This window comes from Xiphophorus hellerii, chromosome 24 (assembly GCF_003331165.1).
Source record: "Xiphophorus hellerii strain 12219 chromosome 24, Xiphophorus_hellerii-4.1, whole genome shotgun sequence".
Taxonomy (NCBI): Eukaryota; Metazoa; Chordata; class Actinopteri; order Cyprinodontiformes; family Poeciliidae; genus Xiphophorus; species Xiphophorus hellerii.
The window spans coordinates 17,250,439-17,273,613 of record NC_045695.1 but is presented as its reverse complement, the minus strand read 5'-3'; the positions used below and the strand labels follow the sequence as shown (position 1 = coordinate 17,273,613).

The 23,175-nt window shown below is 44.2% G+C and overlaps 1 protein-coding gene across 1 annotated transcript in view; it reads left to right on the top strand.

The window, feature by feature from the left end:
- The first annotated feature begins 1,572 nt into the window (after positions 1-1,572).
- The window catches only part of LOC116715627 (zinc finger protein GLI2-like), a 52,574-nt gene continuing 30,971 nt past the window's right edge, over positions 1,573-23,175 (top strand). The window contains exons 1-2 of the mRNA XM_032556158.1: positions 1,573-1,822; positions 9,199-9,312. Coding sequence (XP_032412049.1) covers positions 9,213-9,312 — 100 coding nt within the window. The 5' untranslated portion in view covers positions 1,573-1,822; positions 9,199-9,212. The remainder of the gene's footprint in view (positions 1,823-9,198; positions 9,313-23,175) is intronic.

Here is a 23,175-nt window from a genome sequence, read left to right as displayed (position 1 = left end):
GCGTCATTTCCGGCACAGAAAACTGCCTCATTCTCCCTAAAACCACATTAATTATGGTATTTTCTAGAATAATTAATTTGTGGACTTACATGAAACACGACGACAGAGACGATCCAGGACGGGAGCGGCAGCTGGTGACGTCACAAGGTGAGCGGAAGCTTCTTCTTCTTGAGTTTCCTTTGTGGCTGTTGAAAGAAACGGTTTTTTAATGTATTACCGCCACCTACTGGAATGGAGTGTGGATCGGGGTCACAGATAGACATTACACAGATTTATAAACAATTTATATATAAAAACACAACCATAATATTTCCATTAAGTTTGTCTTTTTAAAATAATAAAAAGAGAAATATTCAGAGCTAAAAGGTTTTTTATATCAAGCTGTAATTTGTTTTCCAGTTGAGGCAGAAAAATAAAACATGAAAACAAAATTAATATTTTCCTGTTTTATGTTTTAAACAAATAATTATTTAAACCAGGATTAAATACGGTTTATTTAATTTAAATGTTTGATTTAATTTCCGTTTGGAATCAATAAAGTGTTTTTTACTTTGAATATTTTTCTCATACCAAGTTCGGTAAATGCATTACCCATAATTCATCGCTGTAAATGGACAAAAACAAAACCAGTTTAATAAAATCTTTACAAACTGCTTCCATCAACAGGTTCCCGAGCAACTAACAAATATTAAAACAATGATAATTTAGCAAATTAGTCTTTTTCTTCAAATCAAACTAAATTGGTATGAAACATTTCTGCAGCAAAACATTTACAATGATGTCGTTATAATTTTTAAGATTGACATGTTTTACTCCAGAAATGTCTGAGAACAATTTCATTGTTTTAATGTTTATTAGTGGAGATGCTGACATGTATTTATATTAGTAATTTCCAAACATTTTAAGCCTTTTTCTGTAATTTATTCCAATATTATGAGCAGCATATTTCCAAAGTAATTCTTTGTCTGAAACATTTTATCTTCAATTTCTGAATTTACCTGTGAATAAACGAGCTGAAGGATCTGTTTACATTCTGCAGGTTGAAACGTCATTCTGACATGATTCTAAAATAATAATATTATCGATAATAAACGTGTTTGTTGCTGAAAACTGAAGATTTTTTCAGGTTCGTCCGCTGATCGAGCGGGGCCGCATGCAGTACCGGCCCGCCGCCGCTAGAGGTCAGGGCTGGACAGAACCAGGAGGAAGTTTAGTGGAGTTCTGCGGTTCTGCTGCTGATCCAGGACCAGTTCTCCGGGTTTTAAAGCACTGCAGGAAATGCGAGTTTAAGCTCTGGAATTTGCTCCACTTTTTGCGCAAGTTAAACTGCGGATAAACACTCAGAATGATGTCATTTAGCCGCAGATGGATCCGAACTGCAGGAACTGAAGCGCCCGGTTCGGTTTTAAAATGACGCCTGAATGTGAGAGATCAGCGGGATCCGGAGGAGGAGCGCATCCTGGAAGCTCCGCAGCATCCCGGTAAAACTTCCTCCTCCTCCTCCTCCTCCTCCTCCTCCTCCTCCTCCTCCTCCTGCTCAACTTCTCCTCCTCTCCGCTCCTCCGGGTTCAAACTTTCCCTCCTCCTCCTCCTCCTCCTCCTCTTCCTCCCTAAGCTGGACGCTTCCCTCAACTTCTCCTCACTCTGAGTTAGTCTGCGCTGCGTGGAGGTGAAAGTTTGCCCCGCGCCGCGCCACGCCGCGCCACGCACCGCGCGTCCCGCAGCGGATGGGAATCCACGTGTCTGGAGCCGCTTTTCCTCTCCGAAAACAAAGTTGAGGCGCTTTGGAGGGAAGAAGAGGAAGAGGAAGAGGAGCGGAGCGGTGAGTGCGCTGACCATGTGCTCAGCTGAATTCACTTTTATTTTTACTTCATTTATTAAATTTAAAATCCTGCCTTTTTAAACTGTTTTTTCCTTTTTGTTATATTCATTCTGCCTATTTTAATTTATCCACAAAATTCAGAAAATCTTAAATTTTTGTATCTTATTTTCATAAAAATAAATGTTTCTTTTCATTTGAACAGTTGAGCTGATTTTATGCTGAGTGGAATCATTTTAAATCTTCCTCCTTTATCTAAATGTTGATTCTGTGGCTGTGCAGCAGCTGAAACAACCAGATATGAATATTTGATGTTATTTTGGAGTAAAGCAGCAGAAAAGGCCTCAGATCTGATCGATAACTGAAGCGGAGCTTCCTGTCCTCTCCGCCTCTCCGCGTCTTTTTGTCCGTCCTCGTCCTGAATGGCCGCCGCTTCATTTGCATCAGAAGAAAAGTTTTAGTGCGTTTGCTTTTGTGGGCGATGAAGAGTTCCAGCAGTCAGCGAGGAAGAGGAGGAGGAGGAGGAGGAGGGAGTGGGGCCTTGGGTTCGACATTCCCAAACCTGGGATGAGGATGTCACCTTCATCCTGTCTCTTCCTCACATCCTGCCGGGAGTTTCTGGGAATCTGTGGAGTTTGGGTCGGGAGAGAGCGAGCCGCCCGCTGGGGCCACTCTAAAGTCTCTTATCCCACAGAACAAGACCACAGCAATTACCGCCCAGGGGCCCCGGGGCCGCAGGGGGCCTCTCTGGGAAAGGCCCCAAAACCCGCCTTCATTCTAAAACACACGCGGTTCCTGGAGCGGTCCGGACCGGTCCAGGAACCGGAGCGCTGCCGGGTGGATTCCTGCAGGGAGACGGTCCGACGCTCTGCAGCTCCTGACGCATCAGGCTGAAAATAATTTTAGGTTTTCAGGTTGAAGTGGAAGAAAAAACTCATCTGGTTCCAGTTAAAGTCCAGAAGATGGAGGCTGATGGTGCAGGAGGCTGAAACGGACTCATCCAGAACCAGCTGCTGGAAACCAAACTCTGCTGCTCTGGAGTCAGAGGGTCCTCCAGCACACACACACACACACACACACACACACACACACACACACACACACACACACACACACACACACACACACACACACACACACCCTCTCTCTCTGCGTATGTAAACATTTACTCCTGGAGTCCGTCTGAAGATCTTCTTCCAGCAGATCTTCTCTAAGATCCTCCATCAGGCAGCAGCAATTACCCGCCATCAAACAGAACCGGAGGCCCCTGCAGACGGACCAATCAAAGGCCGGGGGCCGCCGGGGGCCTGTAGTTCCTCCTCTGTGCCGTGTTGGGGCCGGCTTTGATGGGGTTGTTAATTAACTCCTGAAGGGACGGCCACCGTCAGGACCGGGCCGAGTCAGAGCGCCGCAGCGACGGGATCAGAAGGAAACGTCCCGTTAGAGGACCTGGGGGACCCGGACACGCCACAGCGGCGGGGCCCCCAGGGGCCCCCGGGGACCCGGACACTGCGCTCTGTGACGGGGCCCCAGGGGACCCAGAGGAGGCGACGCCACAGCGACGGGGCCTCGGAGTGTCCGGGACACACCGCCTGGTGACGGCCCCCGGCTCTCCAGCTCCTGCTCCTCCTTCCTGAATCCGATGAGGAAAACATCAAAACGTTCCGGTCCAGGATCAACCTCCTCCTCCTCTACCTCCTCCTCCTCCTCTTCCTCCTCCTCTTCCTCATTTCTTCCTCATTTCTCCATCAAACAAGTTGATTCTTTTCCTCATAATGGAAACATTCAGAACCAAACCAGAGATCTTCACACATCTTGATTGATTTAATTTTCTGAATAGTTTGTATTTAGTAAATAATGCAGATTTAAACTCTAATGAAATATAATTTAATTAAACTCATAAATATTTTACATTAAAGCTCATTTTAAATTATGAGATTAAAATAATAAATATTTGGTTTCCTTTGGCTGCTGAGGTCAGAATGATGGAAAAACGTTAAAATCAGGTTTAGAGTTGATCTGCTCACATCCAGAACCACCAGACCCACAGAACCACCAGACCCAAACTGAGCAGCAACAGGCCAAAGAGAGGGACACATGGCAGGTCCAAACGGGCCGAGAGCCGGGACAGCTGGGTAGGAAGAGGAACTCTGAATGGAAACAACAGGAACCAAGAAACAAGAGGGGCAAAGAAAACCGACCCACAGAACCATCAGACCCACAGAACCATCAGTCCCACAGAACCACCAGACCCACAGAACCTTCACGCTGTGTGGGACATGATCCGTCCAGACGAACACAGGAAGCCCGTTTGGACTTTCCAGCAATGGTAAACGGTCCAACTGGCTGAGGTTCTGTTGGACGGTTTGGCTGAAGGTTGAGAGCAGCTGCTGGTCGCCTCACTGCTGCAGCCCCGACCCAAACATCAGCGCCGACCCAAACATCAGCACCGACCCAAACATCAGCGCCGACCCAAACATCAGCGCCGACTTTCCCATCAGAAATGAGATCAAAACTTTGTCAATATATTTAAAAAAACATTTTTTTCTGATGAAGTGAACTCTGGTCCGGTTTGAATGTGAACCAGAAACCGCTCCAAAAGCAGCAAGTGGACTACAGAGCAGGGCATTCTGGGTAAATACAACCAAAGCTAATGTGTTAGCCTAGCGCTAGCAGCAGAAATGGCTCCTGGTCTTTAGCTAAAGACCAAAGAGAAATCCTCCAACCGCTGAAATTTGACGTCTCCATTTAGTTTTCATTTGGTGAAGCAGAAAGTTGAGTTCATGTCTTCTTCGTTGGTTTTTCTGTCGTTTCCTTCAGTGGTTCTTGGTGCAGCGCCCCCACAGGCCAGGAGAGGAACAGGCTTTTTAAAACAGGGCAAAAATGAACCCCAGCAGCTGAATATGTAAGAAATATTGCAATGTTATCAAACCGAGTGGACTATCAGAAGTTAGACAGTGAAGTGACCTTTCCTTTCCAGTAGAATCTCATGGTGCAGTAAGAATTAAAATAATGGATGAATGCAGCGGCGACCGGAGTTCTGGTGTTTCTTTTCACGTGAGGAGGTCTCTCATAATGACGAAGGAATGCCAGGAATCCCTTCCTGCAGCCTCGCAGGAAGCGCTAAGCTACCTCAAAGAGAGGTCAAGGTCTGCGCAGGCACACAGGTGGGAGGCGCTCCTCCAGTTCACCCGGACGGGTCAGGAGGGGAGCCGACCCTCCTCTGAACTCGGCCGCCACATCTGTTTGCTGTTGCCGAGGCCGGGAGGAGATCAGCCACAGGATATTGAACATCCAGGCTCATTCCTCCGAGGAGAATCACTCAGCCTCTCGCTGAACGTGTTGAAACCAAAGACACCAAGGCGTTCTGCTGGGAATACGTTTCCCCTGTGTTCTGTTTTTAGCCGATACATCAGGGACTTTGGGTCTCATTTGCTTCTCTTGAAGTTTAGGGGAACCGCTTGGTATAAATTCAGATGTCACCGTTAGCCTCTATTTGTGCTTTCTTGGCTCGTACAATAAACAACCCCGTCTCGGCTTGGAGCTGCTTTCTATTTTAGAGTCGCCACCGACCCGGGCTTCTTTTACACCACAGCCATTATTCAAGAGGAGAATAGGTGCGAGGCCCCAGCCATAAATTCCAGCAAGTGGTCCTGGGTAAGGGGCGCCGCGCCGAGGAATTGACTGCACGCTCCGTGATTTTACTCTGCTATGCAGTGACCTTTCAGGCTTAGACAGACTCATTTGTTTGCTTGACAAGAGCTGTTCTAAAAATTCAGGAGCCACTTGGTGCTGGTTATACTGGTGAAGAGTGGAGGTGGAGTCTGGTTCACCTGAGCAGCTGGGCATTAGTTTTCCTGACGCCTTGCAGAGTCTGTTGCTGTGATCCGCATTCGCTCCAGAGTTTGGTGGGTTTTGATCAACTTGACACACATTTTAGTCTCTTTTCTGCCTCCATAACTAGTTCAGCATGTGAGCTCAACACTCACAAATGTTAATGAACAGGTGAGAGTTCCTCTAAAGGACATTAAAAGCAGAAAAGTCACAGAAGAGAACAAACAGTCATTGACTTCAATGAGTCGGCAGAGAGGGGGAGGGTCGCTGTGAAGCTGTTAGTCCCTTAAATAACCTTATTGTGGGGTCTCTTTGTCATCTGTTGCTCTTAAATAAATCACTGTGTGTCTTTGTGACGGGAGCCTCCAGCCCGCCGCAGGAGGCCGCGCTTCGTCGCCACACAAGCGGCTGCTCAACGTTTCTACAGTCACTTCCTGTAACGACCAGCATTTCTGGAGCTGATCAATAATCAAACACCTCAGTGTTTATGCAGAACTGCAACATTTCACTCACACCAACACACACACAGAGACCAAATAAAATAATCCCATATCATAGAAAATAATCCCAGAATCAGTTTAGCTAATGCTAATGCTAATGCGCTCCATAATGCCCTTAGATATTATATTTATATTTAGTTCTTTAGCATCTATGTTTTATTTTATTTAGAAAAAGAGAGTTAGCAAAACTGCATTATAGCGCTAAGCTAAAACTTAGCTCAGCTATTAGCAGGTTAGCAGAAGCGTGTCTGACACAGACAGTTAGCATCACTGCTAATCCCCTATTTATCCAAGCCACCATGTTTCTGTGATGGCTCTTGATTTGATCTGTGAGGAAAACAGATTTTATTAGTGGAAGCTGCAGAAAACAAGATGATGAGTGAAAATCAGACCGAGTGAATCTGGTTCCAGTTCCAGAATGGATCCATTTAGAGTGAACTCCAGCAGGACGGAGAGGAAGCTGGATGTTAACGCTGATCCTTCGGTTTCCCTCAGAGAGCTGCTGGACGTTTCAGAGATCAGCTGTTACTTCCTCCTGCGCCGCCGTTCTGCTAAATGTGTGAGCAGCAAATGTTGAGCCTGACTAATATTGATTTGCGAGGCCAGATCAGAGAACGGGAGGCGTGAAAGACTCCCGCCAGGCGGCTCGTATATCACCTTCTGAACACGGCTGTGTGTGGTGAGGGCTCCCCATGAGGCCGCGCCGCCGTCCGCCCACACCTGTTAGCCGATTCATCCGCAGCCATGAAGACGATCCAGACAGAGCTGTCCCTCAGGCGCTGGTTTGTTACCAGGCAGTAAAAGAACCAGAGGTTCATCAAAGTCTGAATCCTGCAGCTGCTCAGCGGGCGGGATGTGATGGAGGTTCTGCTGTTGGAGGAAGCCGACCTCTGGGTTTTAATCTGACCTCTGGGTTTTAATCTGACCTCTGGGTTTTAATCTGACCTCTGGGTTTTATGTTCCTGAATGTCTTTAGACTAGATGTGCTGCTTCCTGTCAGTGATCGGGTCTGGAAGTGGAGCAGAACTCAGATTCTGGTTGGTTTGGACAAAAGTCTCTTCACCTGGGATTTGATATCAGTGAAGATAAACTGGTTTCCCAGGTGAGGCGTTGAAGAGTCCTGCTCTGCTGAAACCTGGTGAACGTGTGAGAAACTGATCGGACCAGTGGGTTCTGGACCAGCGGGTTCTGGACCAGCGGGTCCTGGACCAGTGGGTTCTGGAGGACGATGCCACTTTCTGCTCCACAGTCTTCATTTCCATCCAGCTTTGAAGATAAAGTAGCATTGTTCTAACTGTTGAGGCTCTGAATGAGCCTGTGGAAAGGTCAACAGCCAAATAAACTTTGATGACATGCGGCCTGGACCCCCACCTCCTTATCCTCTGTGCCCTTTGACCCCAGAGCCCCCGGCCCGCCCCCTGCCAGAGAGCAGATTGAGCTGTGAAAGGCGGGAGCTGCAGGAAGAGAGCAAACTGCACAACAAGGACAAATCCTCCGACATGTTTGCTCAGCCCTCCAACATAATCTGAGATTCCTGGAGAAAGAAGGGGTGCCAACAGGCCGGGTGCCAACATTAGGGGTGCCAACATTAGGGGTGCCAACATTAGGGGTGCCAACATTAGGGGTGCCAACAGGCCGGGTGCCAACATTAGGGGTGCCAACAGGCCGGGTGCCAACAGGCCGGGTGCCAACAGGCCGGGTGCCAACCAGGACGTCCAGCTTCACGCTGCAGTTCACGCAGAGTTTATGTAAATACAATATACCAGATGTTGACCTGTCGGCTGCTGCTGGTCAGAGACGAGTTCACAGGCTGAGGTGAAGCTTTGACTGCAGATAAAACTGTTAATATCTCTGATTTTACAGCAAACAGAGGCGGATTGATCTGTTGTTTCACCAACAAACCTTGGTAACTAGGAAAGAAAAGGAAAAGTGATTTATTTGGTGGAAATAACTACCAAATAAAGGGGCGTCCATTTTCAAGATAGCAAAAATAGCAGCAGAAACTCCCTGAAACATTACGAGTCAAGATAATCTGACTTTCTTCCAAAAATTTAAATTCTTTTCACAGAACTCAAATTATCCTGAGTTTTTTTGTTGCTTATTTCAGACAATTTTGAACAGAAACATTTGTGATATTCTGAACATCTTCCATGATAATCTTCATCCTGGTTACTGTGATCACAGGAACCTGGTTACACTGCCCCCTTTTGGCCACCTCAGGTAACAACTCGCTCTGAATCTGTTTCATCTGGTAAGCAGGTCGACTCGGTTCCATTAGGGACCAAAAACTGCAACATTTGTTCCATTTTAGCCGGTGTGGTTCTCGTTCACACTGCGCTGAGTCAAACCATCCAAACTAAAAGAAAAACCTGTTCCCCTCCTCGCCTGCGGGGGCGCTGCACCAAAAACCTCTGAACACACTGAGCGCAACTTCCTTCTTCACCAAATGGAGGCGTCAGATTTTAGCGGTTGGAGGATTTGTCTTTAGTCTTTGGCTAGAGACCAGGAGCCATTTCTGCTGGTAGCGCTAGGCTAACCTGTTAGCTTTGGTTGTATTTACCCAGAATGCCCTGCGCTGTAGTCCATTTCCTGCTTTGGTTCGCTTGGTGTTCACTATACATTCAAACTGAACTAGACTCACTTCAACCGAACCCAGACTGAGGTTTGGAGGACCAGAGGTCAGAGGTCAATTAGCGTTCACACCAACCGAACCAGACTTTCTGGATAAACGGACTGGAGTCGGGTTAAAGCGATGAAACAGGTTTGGTGTGACTGAACCCTTAGCGTATCAGCTGGTGGTTCTGACTGTCTGGGTTCTTAAAAACAAGAAACATTTCCAACCATCCGACTGTTTTAGCAGCTTTATTTTCTCCTCAGTTCTCGCTAAAGTCGGACATTTTAGAGGCTCTTGGCTAATTGTTGTGAACCCTGTGGGATCCCAGGCCACCTGAGTTCTTCCTCAGTCTGTCTCCAGAGCGTCCTCATGTTCCCCCTAAACTGAGCGCTTACGTTAACGGCCTGTTTTATGCTCCTCTCCTCTCACAGCGCCTCGGTCGGCCATGGAGACCTCGTCACCGCCAGCCGCACAGAAAAAGGACAAAATGGACGGCAGCAGCTTCAGCGACCTCCCCAAGAAGCCGTCGCCCTCGGAGACCAGAGGTAACGCGCCGTTTCAAAGCCGGGTCCGGTTGTCTGTGAGCCGTGAGGCGGCTGAGAATGAGCCGGGGTCTCACAGGTGCTCAGCCAGGGGGCAAAGGGGAGCCATGAAATATACATTTCAAAGAAGAAGTGTCGTCCCGGGAGCCGGCGCTCTCTGCGGCCTGATGAGGAACCCTCAGCAGTCAGAGGTGACTCGCTGCGGATGTCTGACAGGAATCTTAATAGACTGTGACCCATGAAAGAATCATGAATGCAGATGGGCGCCGTGTGCAGGCGCGGCGCGGTAAACGCGGACGAGTAGAAAACACGGAGTGACAGGAGAGCTGGGGGGCCGGAGCAGGTGAGGCTGGTGGTGTTGAACTAAATGAAGAGCAGCAGCGATCCTCGCTGGCTGGCAGGAAGAGAGAATACATGTTTAAAGATGCCAGCCAGCGAGTGATGAAAGCTGGGCATAATGAGGCCGAAAGACCTTGTTCTTACCTCCAGAGTATAGAGAAGAGAAAACCTTAAAAAGTGTCCGGGGTTGATGGAGCCGGGGACGACACGCAGCTTCAAAAACTGACAGAGATGCAAGCTGATGGGGCCCTTTGACATGCAAATTAAACGTGTGATTTAGTGACATTTTTACTCATTCATGGAGGACTTGGTGGCCTGCCATTACAAAGAAACGCTCATTAATTGATGAAGAGGAGACAAAGCTGGAAACAGAGTCTGGAACGAGGCGCAGAGCCCAGAGCGCTCGGCTCTTTGTGACACGTTTACTGTGGAGGAGACGACTGGAGCCAGAGACATGTCCTACAGCAGAACCCAGTTTCATCTGCCCGGTTCCTCTAGACACCAAGCAGAACCTGACAGAACCACGCAGGATGAAGAGTTCAGGTCATCTACACGACTCCAGGGAGCGTTTCTGAACGAGTTCAAAACTAAACCAGCTTTTCTGACCAAACGTCTGGAGCTGCTGACCTGAACCAGCTTTAAATGTCCAGACCCGAATCCTCCACCATAAAAATACTCATTAAATTAAAGTCGCTCATGTTCATAAAATCCATCAATAATATTTATAAAACAGATATAACATTACAGTTACATTAAAACACTGTTTCCTTTTCATAACTTTCTTACAGCTCAGGCCTGATGTACCAATTATGATACAAACTGGATTCAATTCATTTTAAAAATTCTGTTTTTGAAAACATATAAACTTTATTTTAGACTTTAATAACTCTGAATGCATCATTTATGACATATATATATATATATATATATATATATATATATATGTATATGTATATATATTTATATATATATATATAATCTGCTGTTTGACCTAAACAGGCTTGATGAGTTTTATTGTATCAATTATGTTAGAAATATGACAAAACAATGCAAAAATTAACATACATGAAAATTAACATGTTTTTCACCAAAAAATGCTTTTAGTTAAATAATAAAATAAAAAGTTAACTGTATAGAAAATCACGTCAAACAGGTCAGATTTAATTGTTTTTTATTTTATTTTAATAAATGGTAAAATTAGTAATAAATCACAATAAATTTCCTTTCATGAAAATAATTTAGATTTATTGTGATGATGATTAAACCTCCTAAAAATCTGTATAGTTGAGATTGTTTATTATTTTTCCACTGAAAGTATCTATAAATATAAATCAACTATATATTTAAATGCAGTTTAACGATAAAAATCAAACTTCTTAAAGTATGAAAAGTTATTTTAGAGCAATAAGTCAAATCGTCCATGTCTGGTTAAAGTAAAGCAGCCGGTGCAGGTCCTGTTCCCTCCTGTTCCCTCTTGTTCCCTCGTGTTCCCCCATGTTTCCTTTTGTTTCCTCCTGTTTCCTCCTGTTCCCTCCTGTTTAATCCTCTTCCCTCCTGTTCCCCCATGTTCCCTCCTGTTTCCTCCTGTTCCCTCCTGTTTCCTCCTGTTTCCTCCTGTTCCCTCCTGTTTCCTCCTGTTTACTCCTGTTTCCTCCTGTTCCCCCATGTTCCCTCCTGTTTAATCCTCTTCCCTCCTGTTTAATCCTCTTTCCTCCTGTTTCCTCCTGTTCCCCCATGTTCCCTCCTGTTTCCTCCTGTTCCCTCCTGTTTCCTCCAGTTCCCCCATGTTCCCTCCTGTTTCCTCCTCTTCCCTCCTGTTTAATCCTCTTCCCTCCTGTTCCCTCCTGTTACCTCCTGTTTCCTCCTCTTCCCTCCTGTTTAATCCTCTTTCCTCCTGTTTCCTCTGGTTCCCCCATGTTTCCTCCTGTTTCCTCCGGTTCCTCCGTTTCCTCCTGTTTCCTCCAGTTCCCCCATGTTTCCTCCTGTTTCTTCCTGTTTCCTCCAGTTCCCCCATGTTTCCTCCGGTTCCTCCAGTTCCCCCATGTTTCCTCCTGTTTCCTCCGGTTCCCCCATGTTTCCTCCTCTTCCCTCGTGTTCCCTCCTGTTTCCAGGAACATTTTTAAGGTGTTAACCGGAGTTGGTGTCGATCCAGGAGAGCAGGAAGATGTTTGGGTTGGGCTGGGTAGTTCTGCTGCGGCCCGGTTCCCAGGAACCCGCCAGAACCAGCCGCGGTGAGGACGCTGGTTCCAGAGACGTCAGCGGCTTCGTGATGAAAGCTGAGCTTAACGAGGTTAAAGGACGTCGGCCTCACCTCCGCCGTATCACAGCGGATGAATCAGTGGAGACAGAAAAGGCGGCGGCAGCGGCGGCCGGAGCGCTGAGCCGGATGCAGAGCGACAGGACACTTTTGAAATGTAAATAGAGCCGGAGGCTCAGCGGAACCAGAACCTGGTGGCCTGCCATGATGAAGAAGACCAACATTAATTGTTCATATGAGAATATCAATGTAGGACACTTCTTTACATTTGGAGCTGCTGCTGTTGCTCCACTTCTCTCCTCTTCAATATTTGAACAAAGCCCGCCTCGCTCCCTCGCCGGGTGATAATCCCTCAGCGCCTGGGCGGTCAGAGCAGCCGTCTGGTTGGGTTCTGGTTCCGCATGTTCTGAGCTGATCTGCATGTTATATTCACAGGACAAAGGAGGAACTTTACTGTGTTTTAGGCAGATTTTACGCCGACGCTGCAGAGGCTGGTAGTCTGAGCCAGAACTGATCCACCGCAGAGGGAAACCAAACTGGAGCAACTCTAAGCGATGCTTTCATGTTCAGACAGAAGATATCAGGAGGAACCGGGTCATTACCAGGACTGGATGTTTTCTCCTGGTTCTGGTTCCAAATCTCTGGTGTTTAAGAGGAAAAACCAAACCTGAATGTCCAGAGCAATCAACTGTTTTAATGATGCTAACAAAGTTAGCTGCAGTAACTCTGAAGATCTAATCATAGACATTAGTTCGGCTAATGCTAACACGCTACACTAGCATGGTGCTTAGCTAAAGCAATAACTTCAACTACCGTGACACTGCTAAGTTAGCAAAATGCTAAGCCAACAATGTCTTTAGTTGAAGCTAATGCTAAACATTCACTTCAACTATTTTGACAGAGTTAAATGTTTTTTAAGTTAGCAAAAATGCTACACTAGCAATATCTTAAATGGAAGCTACCTTCAGCTACGTTGACAGAACTGAGCGCTTTCAAAGTTAGCAAAAATACAAAAACACAAAACCAGCAATTAGTGGAAGAAAATGCTAAATCGCTAACTTCAACTACGTTATTAATGCTAACCGTTTTCAAAGTTAGAGACACTGAATCGCTACACCAACATGGTATTTAGTTAAAGCTAATGCTAAAGCGCTAACTTTATCTTGACAGAGTTAAACGTATCTCAAAGTTAGAAAATGCACTTAGCAAAACATTAGCTTCACCATTAGCAGATTAATAGAAGTGGCTCCACTGAATGTATTAATTTGCTTCATAAAAACACGACAAATAAAATAAAATAAAACGTTTTGCCACTAGGATGAGGTGGGTTTAAAATGTACAAACTTATTCACATTATTATTTAATAGAAATACAGAATTGAGAAATTGTGTTTTTCGACATTAGCAGATCACTGACAAAGTTTTGTGCACGTTTGTAATACATAACAAAGCAGAAAGTGCATTAAAACCTACCAGAAAAACTATTATAATAATAATAATTGTTATTATTATTACATCTCTACCAAACTCTACCATCACTGTTTGTTCAAGCGTTTCCAGGTTTCCCTCCTCATTATTTCATCCTCTCTCTGCGTATGACCCAAACTTCTCTGTATATTTATATTTCAATATCAGCAGCAGGTTTTTAATCTTCTAACAGCTAAATAAAGAGTCTCTCCATAAGTCTTCCTCCTATCAGCGCCTCGTGTTTCCATCTTAAATAAACAAGCAGCGTGGCTGTCCCAGCCAATCAGATACCAGCGCTTAAACTACGAGCGTCTGCCACCGCCATGAGACAACGCAATTACTTATCTCAGTAATATGCATTATTATTCCAGTTGCCAGCTGCTGATAAGTCCACATGCATGCAGAGAGAGCGGGGTCCTTGAACCTGGAGGCAGCGGCTGATATACTGCAGCTTCCTGCGGGCTGCTGCCACCTCTGAGCCGACAGCAGCCGTATACCAGCCGCCTGTTTTATATTCCCGTCCGCCTTTATTTATTTACAACAGTTTGGTCTCTATCAGAGGACATGGCTAATGCGGAGTTTTAATATGTTATTTACACATAAAAAGCAGCTATTTACAGCAGCCTGAGCAGGAGGGATGAATGGGCTCCGGTCTGTTGTATCACAGTTTAACAATCTGGATCGCTAATAGAACCATTTATCATGGAGCGGTCATTTATCCTGCAGCCCGGTGCCGGAGCCGGTCCCAGAGGCCTATGGAAATGGGCTCTGCATGTAATGAAGCTCAAGCGGGACTGCTTTAAACATGGCTGGGCTCTCTGAGTCAATTAGGGCCTCAGGTGTTCCTGTCGGCCGGCCTGATGATGTCTTTCTCCAGACCCGGGCCAACCCGGAGTCAGGCCGGGTCTGGACGCCGGTTCTGGACGCCGGTTCCGGGTCGGCGGCGTTCAGCAGGAAATCAGCAGCAGCTGAAGTCCTCTCTCCGCCCTGACCCGCCGCGGCTCCGCTAATCGATTCAAATGAGAGGCTGAATTTCCTCTGACAGCTCGCATCTGTGTGAACGCCGAGCCCGGACCTGCAGGATCCGCGGCGCGTTGGCAATAACCCAGAACCCAGAACCCAGAACCAAACATTACAGCAAAATGACACCGAATCCAGCGCAGCTTATTGATGGATGTGTCAGGGCGCAGAAATGAAGGGACGGAGCTTTTATTCATAGGCGTTCAGAGGTTTGGTTCAGATCTGATTTATTTGGGATTAGTTAAATTTAGAGTTATTGCCTTTTTAAAATAACCTCTGTGTTCACACAGGAAACAGCAGCGCCGCCTCAGACAGAAACTTTCTGACAGAGGACGGAAAGAAACGTCAATAAACCTGAGATTTATTAAACATCTACTGTATTATTTAATGTGACACAATTTTAATCAGTCAATACACTTCATTAATCTCCAATAAGTTAATAAACCTTAAAGAGACGGTTTCAGTTTCAGTTAGCTTAAAGCTAAGCTAGCCTTCATCCCTCCACTGATTTATTGTATTAATGACAAACCTGCAGATTTCACCTGTTAATATGAAAAATATTTTCATATTTTGCTAAATAAAGCAGATTATCATGAACATTTAACACTGACTCAGCAATTTTATGCTGTTTATTATGATAAACAATAATTATATATTGTTTACAAAAAGGTTTCAGATAAAAGGCTGGAGTGGAAAATATTTGGATGTTTATTTATTTAATAAACAGATTAAAAACTGAATGCTAAGCTAGTTAGCTTTCAGTTTCTACACATTTTCTTACAACCTTTATGTTTTTATTTAAAATAAATTTTGATCATTTTAATACTTAAATCTACGTTGCTGGTTTGTTTGGGAGGTTTTGATATTAAAGGAAGATAAAAGCAGAAAAATGAGAAAAAGGTCAAATAAAGGTTAGCTTGATTCTACTTTTTAAAATGCTACAATTTAAAATAAATGGTCACAATTTTAATAATTAAATATAAATCTCAGTTTAAGGTTTATTTATAAATTATTCTGGATTTCTAATATTTATTAAAATAAATTTTAAAAAGAGACAGAATATTAATGCTAACTAGCTAGCTAGCTAGCTCTGTCAGGTTTTGGCCGTCCCATTTTCACTGAAATGTTATGTTTAAATTAAAATGATTTAAATTTGAGATATATTTTGTTATTCTGCGTTCATTCAGCAGCGTTTATTAATGTGTCAATAATAAACCAGGATAATAACCAGTCAAACCAGTAAAAAATGAAGGCCAACATTTTGATATTGTACTTTAAAATGAATGTTGATATAAATTAGATATGAATCCATACACAAAGATTATTCAATAATTATTGAGTGTTTCAGATATTAATTCAAAGACAAAAGAAAACGAGGTTAGCTCGTTAACTTTAGCAGTTTCAGCTCTTTCTGTGAAATTCATGAAGTATTTCTGTAGATGAAACTCCATTTACTGTCAGAACTTAAATACCGATAATAAATTCATGATTTTAACTTTGATTTGACGAGATTTAAACCTTTGAAATGATTGTTTAGTTTTGATCAGACTCTTGTTTTGGTTGTGATGCAGCTGCTTTGGTGTTGGGTGTTTTACAGGAAGCGTCTGTGTTTGGTCTCGCTGTGTTTCTCTGTAAACTAGGCCAGAGGAGGCTGCAGCTAATGATTTGATTAACTGGCTTCTGTGGCTCCTGACATACATCTTGCTGAGAGTGAGTTTGTCGTTGGAGAGGGAGATTGATGAGCGCGCGGCTCCCCGACCCACAGTTCCTCCCGTTCTGCCTCCCAGGCCTTTCTGCTGAGTCTGGCTGGTTCGCAGGGGAGGACCGAAAGTACTTAGCACCTCCTGGGCCGTCCCAGGACACAATAAGTGGGGGGTTGAGACCTAAACAGGCGTAGCATTCCCATATATATCAAAGAAAGGAGATGCTTTAAGCTGCTGCGCTGCAAAAACACAAAACCTCTCCAAGAATTTCTGCTCGACTTTCTTATGCAAATAACTTGGTTCACTTCAAAAAGGCAAAACTGACTAACAAGTAACTTTACAGCCAGATACAGCTCAATGTTGTCAGTAAATAATGCAGTAATATTAACATTATTTATACGTTTTAAGGGCTTAAGGAATTACTGACATATCAGCTCATATATTTGCTAAAAGGTTTCTTGTAAACCAGTTCTGTTGTATTTAAAGTGTTTTATTTACGGTTGGACTATAAGGATGAAAACTGTATCACAATATAAATGTTTTATATCAGTCAGTATCTATAATTATTGATCAGTTTTGTTTTAAATATCATAAATATTTCCAAATAGGAGTCACATCTTTCTGTTTTATCCAGTTTTATTTTTAAACTTTATTTTGACGAAAGGCGGCAAACGTTAAATTGCTGCTGCGCCTGTTACCCAACAAGCTGTTGCTAGGTAACCAAGGAGCGAGGGAGTTGTTGCTAGGTAACCAAGGAGCGAGGGAGTTGTTGCTAGGTAACCAAGGAGCGAGGGAGTTGTTGCTAGGTAACCAAGGAGCGAGGGAGTTGTTGCTAGGTAGTGAGGTGAGTCCACTAGCTTAGCTTAGCTAGCCGTGATCTTTCCTCTGCATTCAGTTCAGTGAATATTTTATTTATTGAATACTGGATTTTCTATCAGATGGATCATCTATTGATATTGATCATTTATCTGTTCTGATATGTGTTATTGATTTATTGTCCAGCCCTGATACTCAGATATTTGTTCTAGAAATACTTGGTAGGATTTAGTTTTTTTGCAGTGTAAAAAGAAAGTTTTCTACATTCAAAGGTTTGGTAAATTTATTATGAGTATTAATAAATGAGCTGCTAATCAATAAGAGGTTTTGGTCTAAACCTGATAACCTGATGAGCTTTAAACTGGGAGTCGTACTGGGACCAGTGGGCTGGCTGTGAGGCTCCCAGTGCAGGAGATGGATGAGCAGGCGGCTGAGTAAATGGTATTTTAGGCTCCATCGGTAGATCAGCGATAAGGACAGATTTCTTTATCACCAGGTGGACGGTGAGTAATTGATGGCGGCCGGGCGCGAAGGGCCTCTCTGTGAGCTGCAGGGGGGCGCCGTGGGGGTCAGGGCCCGCTGGCAGAGAAAAATGCAGCCGCTAACGGCCGGCCGTCCACCGCCCCGCTCCAAAAGGACGGCCACTAATCTTCCTGAGAAGGAGAGGATGAGGAAGAAGAGGAGGCGGCGGCTCCTTTCTCTGCTCCTGCCTCTAAATGAGGCCCTGCCCAGGAGGCCTCGCAGGGGCAGACACAGAAACACACACACACACACACACACACACACACACACACACACACACACACACACACACACACCCAATACAACCAAAACGCATCAGGCTTTAGCTTTGCTCCAGTCAGAAAACAAACCATTTGGGTTCATTCAGATAAAAACAGATTCATGGGAGCTGGGATAAAAACAGCACAAATAACTGAGAGGAAAAACTTTTAAATGCTGAAATTATCACAATAAATCAATAACAATATGTATCACAATAGATAAGTGATCAATATCAGTACATAATACATCAGATAGAACCTGAAATATATGGAATATTCACTTAACCCCAGAGCAGAAGTGCATTCAGGGAAATGTAAGTAGAGGAGAGGCTTTAGCCGTTCAACCTCTCAAAGCTAGCTAAGCTAGCTTCAAACCTCTCTCTTGCTCTTTGGTTACCTAGCAACAACCTGCTGGGTAACGAGCAGTTTGAACTGTTTCAGATCCGATCTACAGACACGTTTCAGTGTGACGTCACAACATCCCGCCCCCATCTTACTGCAGCAGGACAACAAGCTGCTCGCTAACGATGACTAGCATTAGTTTTAGCTGTTAAGTTAGCAGCATAACATGCTAAATCTTGAATTTCCACCTGATATTTAAAAGAAAAAGCGATGCAGTTCTTTGCTGCTAATTGTCAACACTAAGACAACCAGATAACCAGTCAGGAAAAGTTTTAATTACGGATGTACTGTAGGTCAGCTATGCTAGCTTGACTTTGACAACCTAACATGTAGGTGTGCTGTGGAATAAGGTGAGTTTAGGTTCAGTTAACAAAAAAAGTAAAAAAGGCGACTGACCAACTCATCAGCAGAGCAGGAGTTTAAATCAGCAGATCTACCAACCACTGTGTTTATGATGCAGCCGAGACAGAAAGCGAGAAAACAGAAGAATAAGTTTGGTTTTTAAATATTCTTCAGTGTTTTTCTGTGTCATTTTCCTGTTTTCTTTGGTAAACTGCCGTAAGTGAAGAACAGCGCCATCTCCAGGTTTGGTTTTGTGGTTCTGGATGCTAAAGGACAGAATCGCCTCTTTGCCCTCCAGCGTTTTGAGCACAAAACATCTGGATGTAAACGATAACATGCAACGTGTCTATATGAACTCCAGATCCGTTCTGGATCCGTGCCGGTAACAGTGACCTCTGCCCAGGTCCGTTTGCGGTCCGGTCCAGGTGTTTGGTATCTCAGCAGGTTGGGGAGAAACTTTTCTGTTTTCATTCTCGGTTCAGATCTTCGGTTGGTTTTTGTGTTTGCTGTCGTTAGAAAACTCAGAATCCAGTTTGGACCCGTAATGACGTTGTAGCGCCCCCTGGGGGAACCTGGTCCTGGTCGGGTCCCCCTGCGCTCTCCGAGGCGGCCCCGTTATGGGCCCCTGCAGCCGGCCATATGGGAGCCAATCACGGCGGATAATGGGCTCTCTGCAGCGCTTTGTAAACATTTAGCTTGATGACTTTCCAAGATGGCCTCATCCTGGTTTATCTGACGCTGCGCTCCACATCAGAGGCTCTAAGTGAAACCAGAAGGCTGCTCTATTTCTGGATCAGACGTTTCTGCTGCTTGTTAGCCGTTTTCAGGCCTGAGTCATTAGAGCAGCGGCACAAACACGGCCTACATATTTCACATGAATCAACAAACAAACATGAAACCTGAACTGGAAACCAGTCCAGAGCCGAACGCAGAGACTTCAGGATGAAGATTGGAAGCAGATTCAGCTTATTATAGTTAAAACAAAATAACAGAAACTCAAACATTTTCTTTCAGCGAATCACAAAAAAACAGTAATTAATATGGATTAATATGGAAACTGGAACTAACTGGAACTACAGCGTTTATGAAATATAGATATAATTGTTTTTCTGTTTATGGACGTATAACTGAATAAATATTTCTGTTGAAATCAACAAATATTATCACAATACTTTGTGAATTCTGCAATGAAAAACAGACTAATAAAAACTAAACAATATTTTACTAATAATAAGCAATAACTAGTCCCAGTAAAGTGCAGTTTAGCCCTTGTTGCTGGTTGTTGTTGCTGGTTGCTGTTGCTGGTTGCTGTTGCTGGTTGCTGGTTGCTGTTGCTGGTTGCAGCAGCAGAGCGTTGCTCCATTGTCTCTTAATAACATTAAAGTTTGCCTGAACTCCATCCAAAAACAACATTCCTGGAGATTTACGGCCCCGAGCTGGAGAGCGATAAAAACACGATTCTCAGGATTAGGCCACAACTCTTCCTCCTCCTCCTCCTCCTCCTCCTCCTCCTCCTCCTCCTCCTCCTCTTCCTCCTCCTCAGTGTTTTTCCTGCAGACAGTTGTGGGACTGACTGGACTGAACCCGGGTCCAGATTAAAGCGCCCACATTCACAGGTGAACCGGAGCGCCGGGGCGTTGCTAGGGGCGACGGCGTCCATCAGGAGGTTAAACGGCGGAGTGTGAGGGAAAACAGAGGAGAGTGTCGCAGTGTGTGTTGGTTTAACTTGTGACCCGCTGAGCAAACAGAGGAGCTGCTGGGTAAACGCTGCGCCGCTCACAACTAAACTCACCGCAACCACAAGCTGAACAGGGTGAAAAATATCTGATGAAATGTTATTTTTGTAAAGTTTCTACACTCTTTCTTTTAGGAGAGAATCAGTAAATATCAGTGAATTAAAATATACGATTAAATGCAGTTACTGTTTGCAGCTTAGTGACATAAATCACTTTTTGTTAAATATATGGAGAAGAATCTCATGTCAATAGGAATGATTTTCTAGAACAATATTCAGTCAGTAACACGTCTATTATCTACTATCACAACAATACCACAAAATCCTGTCATTTAATTTAAACCCATATCACCCACTGCTGGCATAACCAGTAACTTTATCATTACCAGTTTGTTAGAGGCGGTAAAACGCTGTGGTGTTTCTGTCCGTCTGACAATCTGCTCCAGTTTACAAACTCAAACTGGGTTTAAATATTCTGATCTCAGTGTAGAACAATCTAATCCATGTCTGTAGAGTCTGGGAGTCGTAGGTTTTAAAGAAGAGCAAGATAAATATCAACCTTTCATTTGGTACAGAAAACATCTAATAAAGAGGGCGGCCAACTTAGGTATGCTAGTTACTATCCTAAACAATGCTAACTATAGCATATGTAATGCTAATGCTAGCATATCCAATGTTAACTAGCAGCTTGCCTCTCCAATGCTAATGCTAACCAGCAGAGGAAGAAGGTAATCCAATGTGTGACCAGCGTTGGGTTCTGGCCTCTTCACAGCTAATGCTAGCTGGTACTCTCGGTTAGCGGTGCCTGTCATTAATCTGGATGAACGTAGCTTCCTGTGCTAATGACGTAGCTTCCTGTGCTAATGACATAGCTTCCTGTGTTAATGACGTAGCTTCCTGTGTTAATGACGTAGCTTCCTGTGTTAATGACGTTGCTTCCTGTGCTAATGACGTAGCGTCCTGTGTTAATGACGTAGCTTCCTGTGTTAATGACGTAGCTTCCTGTGCTAATGACGTAGCTTCCTGTGTTAATGACGTAGCTTCCTGTGTTAATGACGTAGCTTCCTGTGTTAATGACGTAGCGTCCTGTGTTAATGACGTAGCGTCCTGTGTTAATGACGTAGCGTCCTGTGTTAATGACGTAGCTTCCTGTGTTAATGACGTAGCTTCCTGTGTTAATGACGTAGCTTCCTGTGTTAATGACGTTGCTTCCTGTGCTAATGACGTAGCTTCCTGTGCTAATGACGTAGCTTCCTGTGTTAATGACGTAGCTTCCTGTGCTAATGACGTAGCTTCCTGTGTTAATGACGTTGCTTCCTGTGCTAATGACGTAGCGTCCTGTGTTAATGACGTAGCCTCTGCTAGGCGCCTGATAATCTGAATTTTGGCACTAAAATGATTCCAAACAAACAATCCAGACGTAAAAGAGAAGAATCGAAATGTGAAGCGTCATTTATTCCCCGTCTCTACGTTACATTCATAAACTAAGCTAGTCTCCAGGAGCTAGCATAGCAGTCTGAATGCCAGCAGATCAGACTGGTATGTCTCTGAACAGGTGAGAACTGATCCATCATGGATTCATGTGTTCTGTTTAAAACGTTCATCATATTTTCTACATTTATAGATCTAAATGTACTCAAAGGCTTTTCTTCGCTAGCTGAGCAGGATGGGGGGAACCAGCCGTAGTTTGGGTTTCTACGTCCTGCTGTGTGAGGTAAAGGTTGGCGGACGGCTGATTCCTTCGTAACGAGTTTTGGTTCAGATTCCAGGCTTTGGTGATGCCTTCAGGGCCCGTCGGTCCCTTCTGTTGGCTGAAGCTGCAGCCTGGTGACGCTCTGCACAGCTGCTGCCTGAGAGCCTCCCTACAAAGTTACAGTGAAATTAGAAGAGGCACGCTAATTGCCTTGTAAGTATTGCAGAAAGCAGCTGGAGATTAGCAATAACAGCTAATTAGCTGGCCTACAGTGGAAATCAAAGCTGAGGCGTGACGATAAACACAGTCTGCAGTTTGTCTGCCGTAATAAACCCAACAAAGCTCCAGGTTGTCACATTCTGGGTTTTAAGAGCTCCGGTCTGAGCAGCGCCGCAGCAGCTGCTAAACTCTGCAGCCGGACGCCGTCCGAGGCTCAGGGAGGAATATTCTCCTCATAAACGCTGAAGGGAGCGTTTCCCCATCAGAGCGGCGCTGCAGCCAGCACAGCCTCCTTACAGAACCTCAGTTATAGGTCTGTATCTGAAGGGTCCTGGAAATTTACCAGAAATCCTCACATTGTTTCACACAAATGCATAATTGTGAGTTTGCTGCAAATTTTAACTCCCACCTGCAGGGGGCAGCATTCGATTTACTCCACTCAGCCTGACAGAACAAGAATCACATTTACAGTCATATTACAAATATTACAGTCATAAAATACAAAAAACTATGAGATCAAACAGACTTAAAATTAAAATAAAAACTAATCAATAATCATCAATATTGATACTGAGAAATGTATCACAAGAAACGATATGATAAAAACCCACTTTTAACAAATAAATGAAAAATACATATGGATTAAACAGAATTAGTTTTTAATTGATTTCTGGTTTATTTTAAACGTCGTTTATTTTGAAAGTCATTAAAATATATTAATATGTTCAGAAATGAGCTAAATTGTTTCTGTCGTTGAAGAAAATGACAGATTTTTGTCAGATTCTCATTTGAATGAAAAGAATAAATCCTGCTGTTTAGTTTGGAGCTGATTTAAACCTGTTGGCAGTGTTGTATAGTAACGAAGTAAAAATACTTCACTACTTTACTTAAGTATATTTTGGAGTACTTCATACTTTCCTGGAGTATGAAAATTTTTGATGACTTTCACTTTTACTTCACTATATTTCCGAACTTAATTGCGTACTTTTACTCCGATACATTTTCAATGTGTGGTTTAGTTACTCGTTACAAAAAAGCGAAAGAGAGAAACGCAAGTGTTTTGATCCCACCTACTGATTAGCAAGTAGCAAG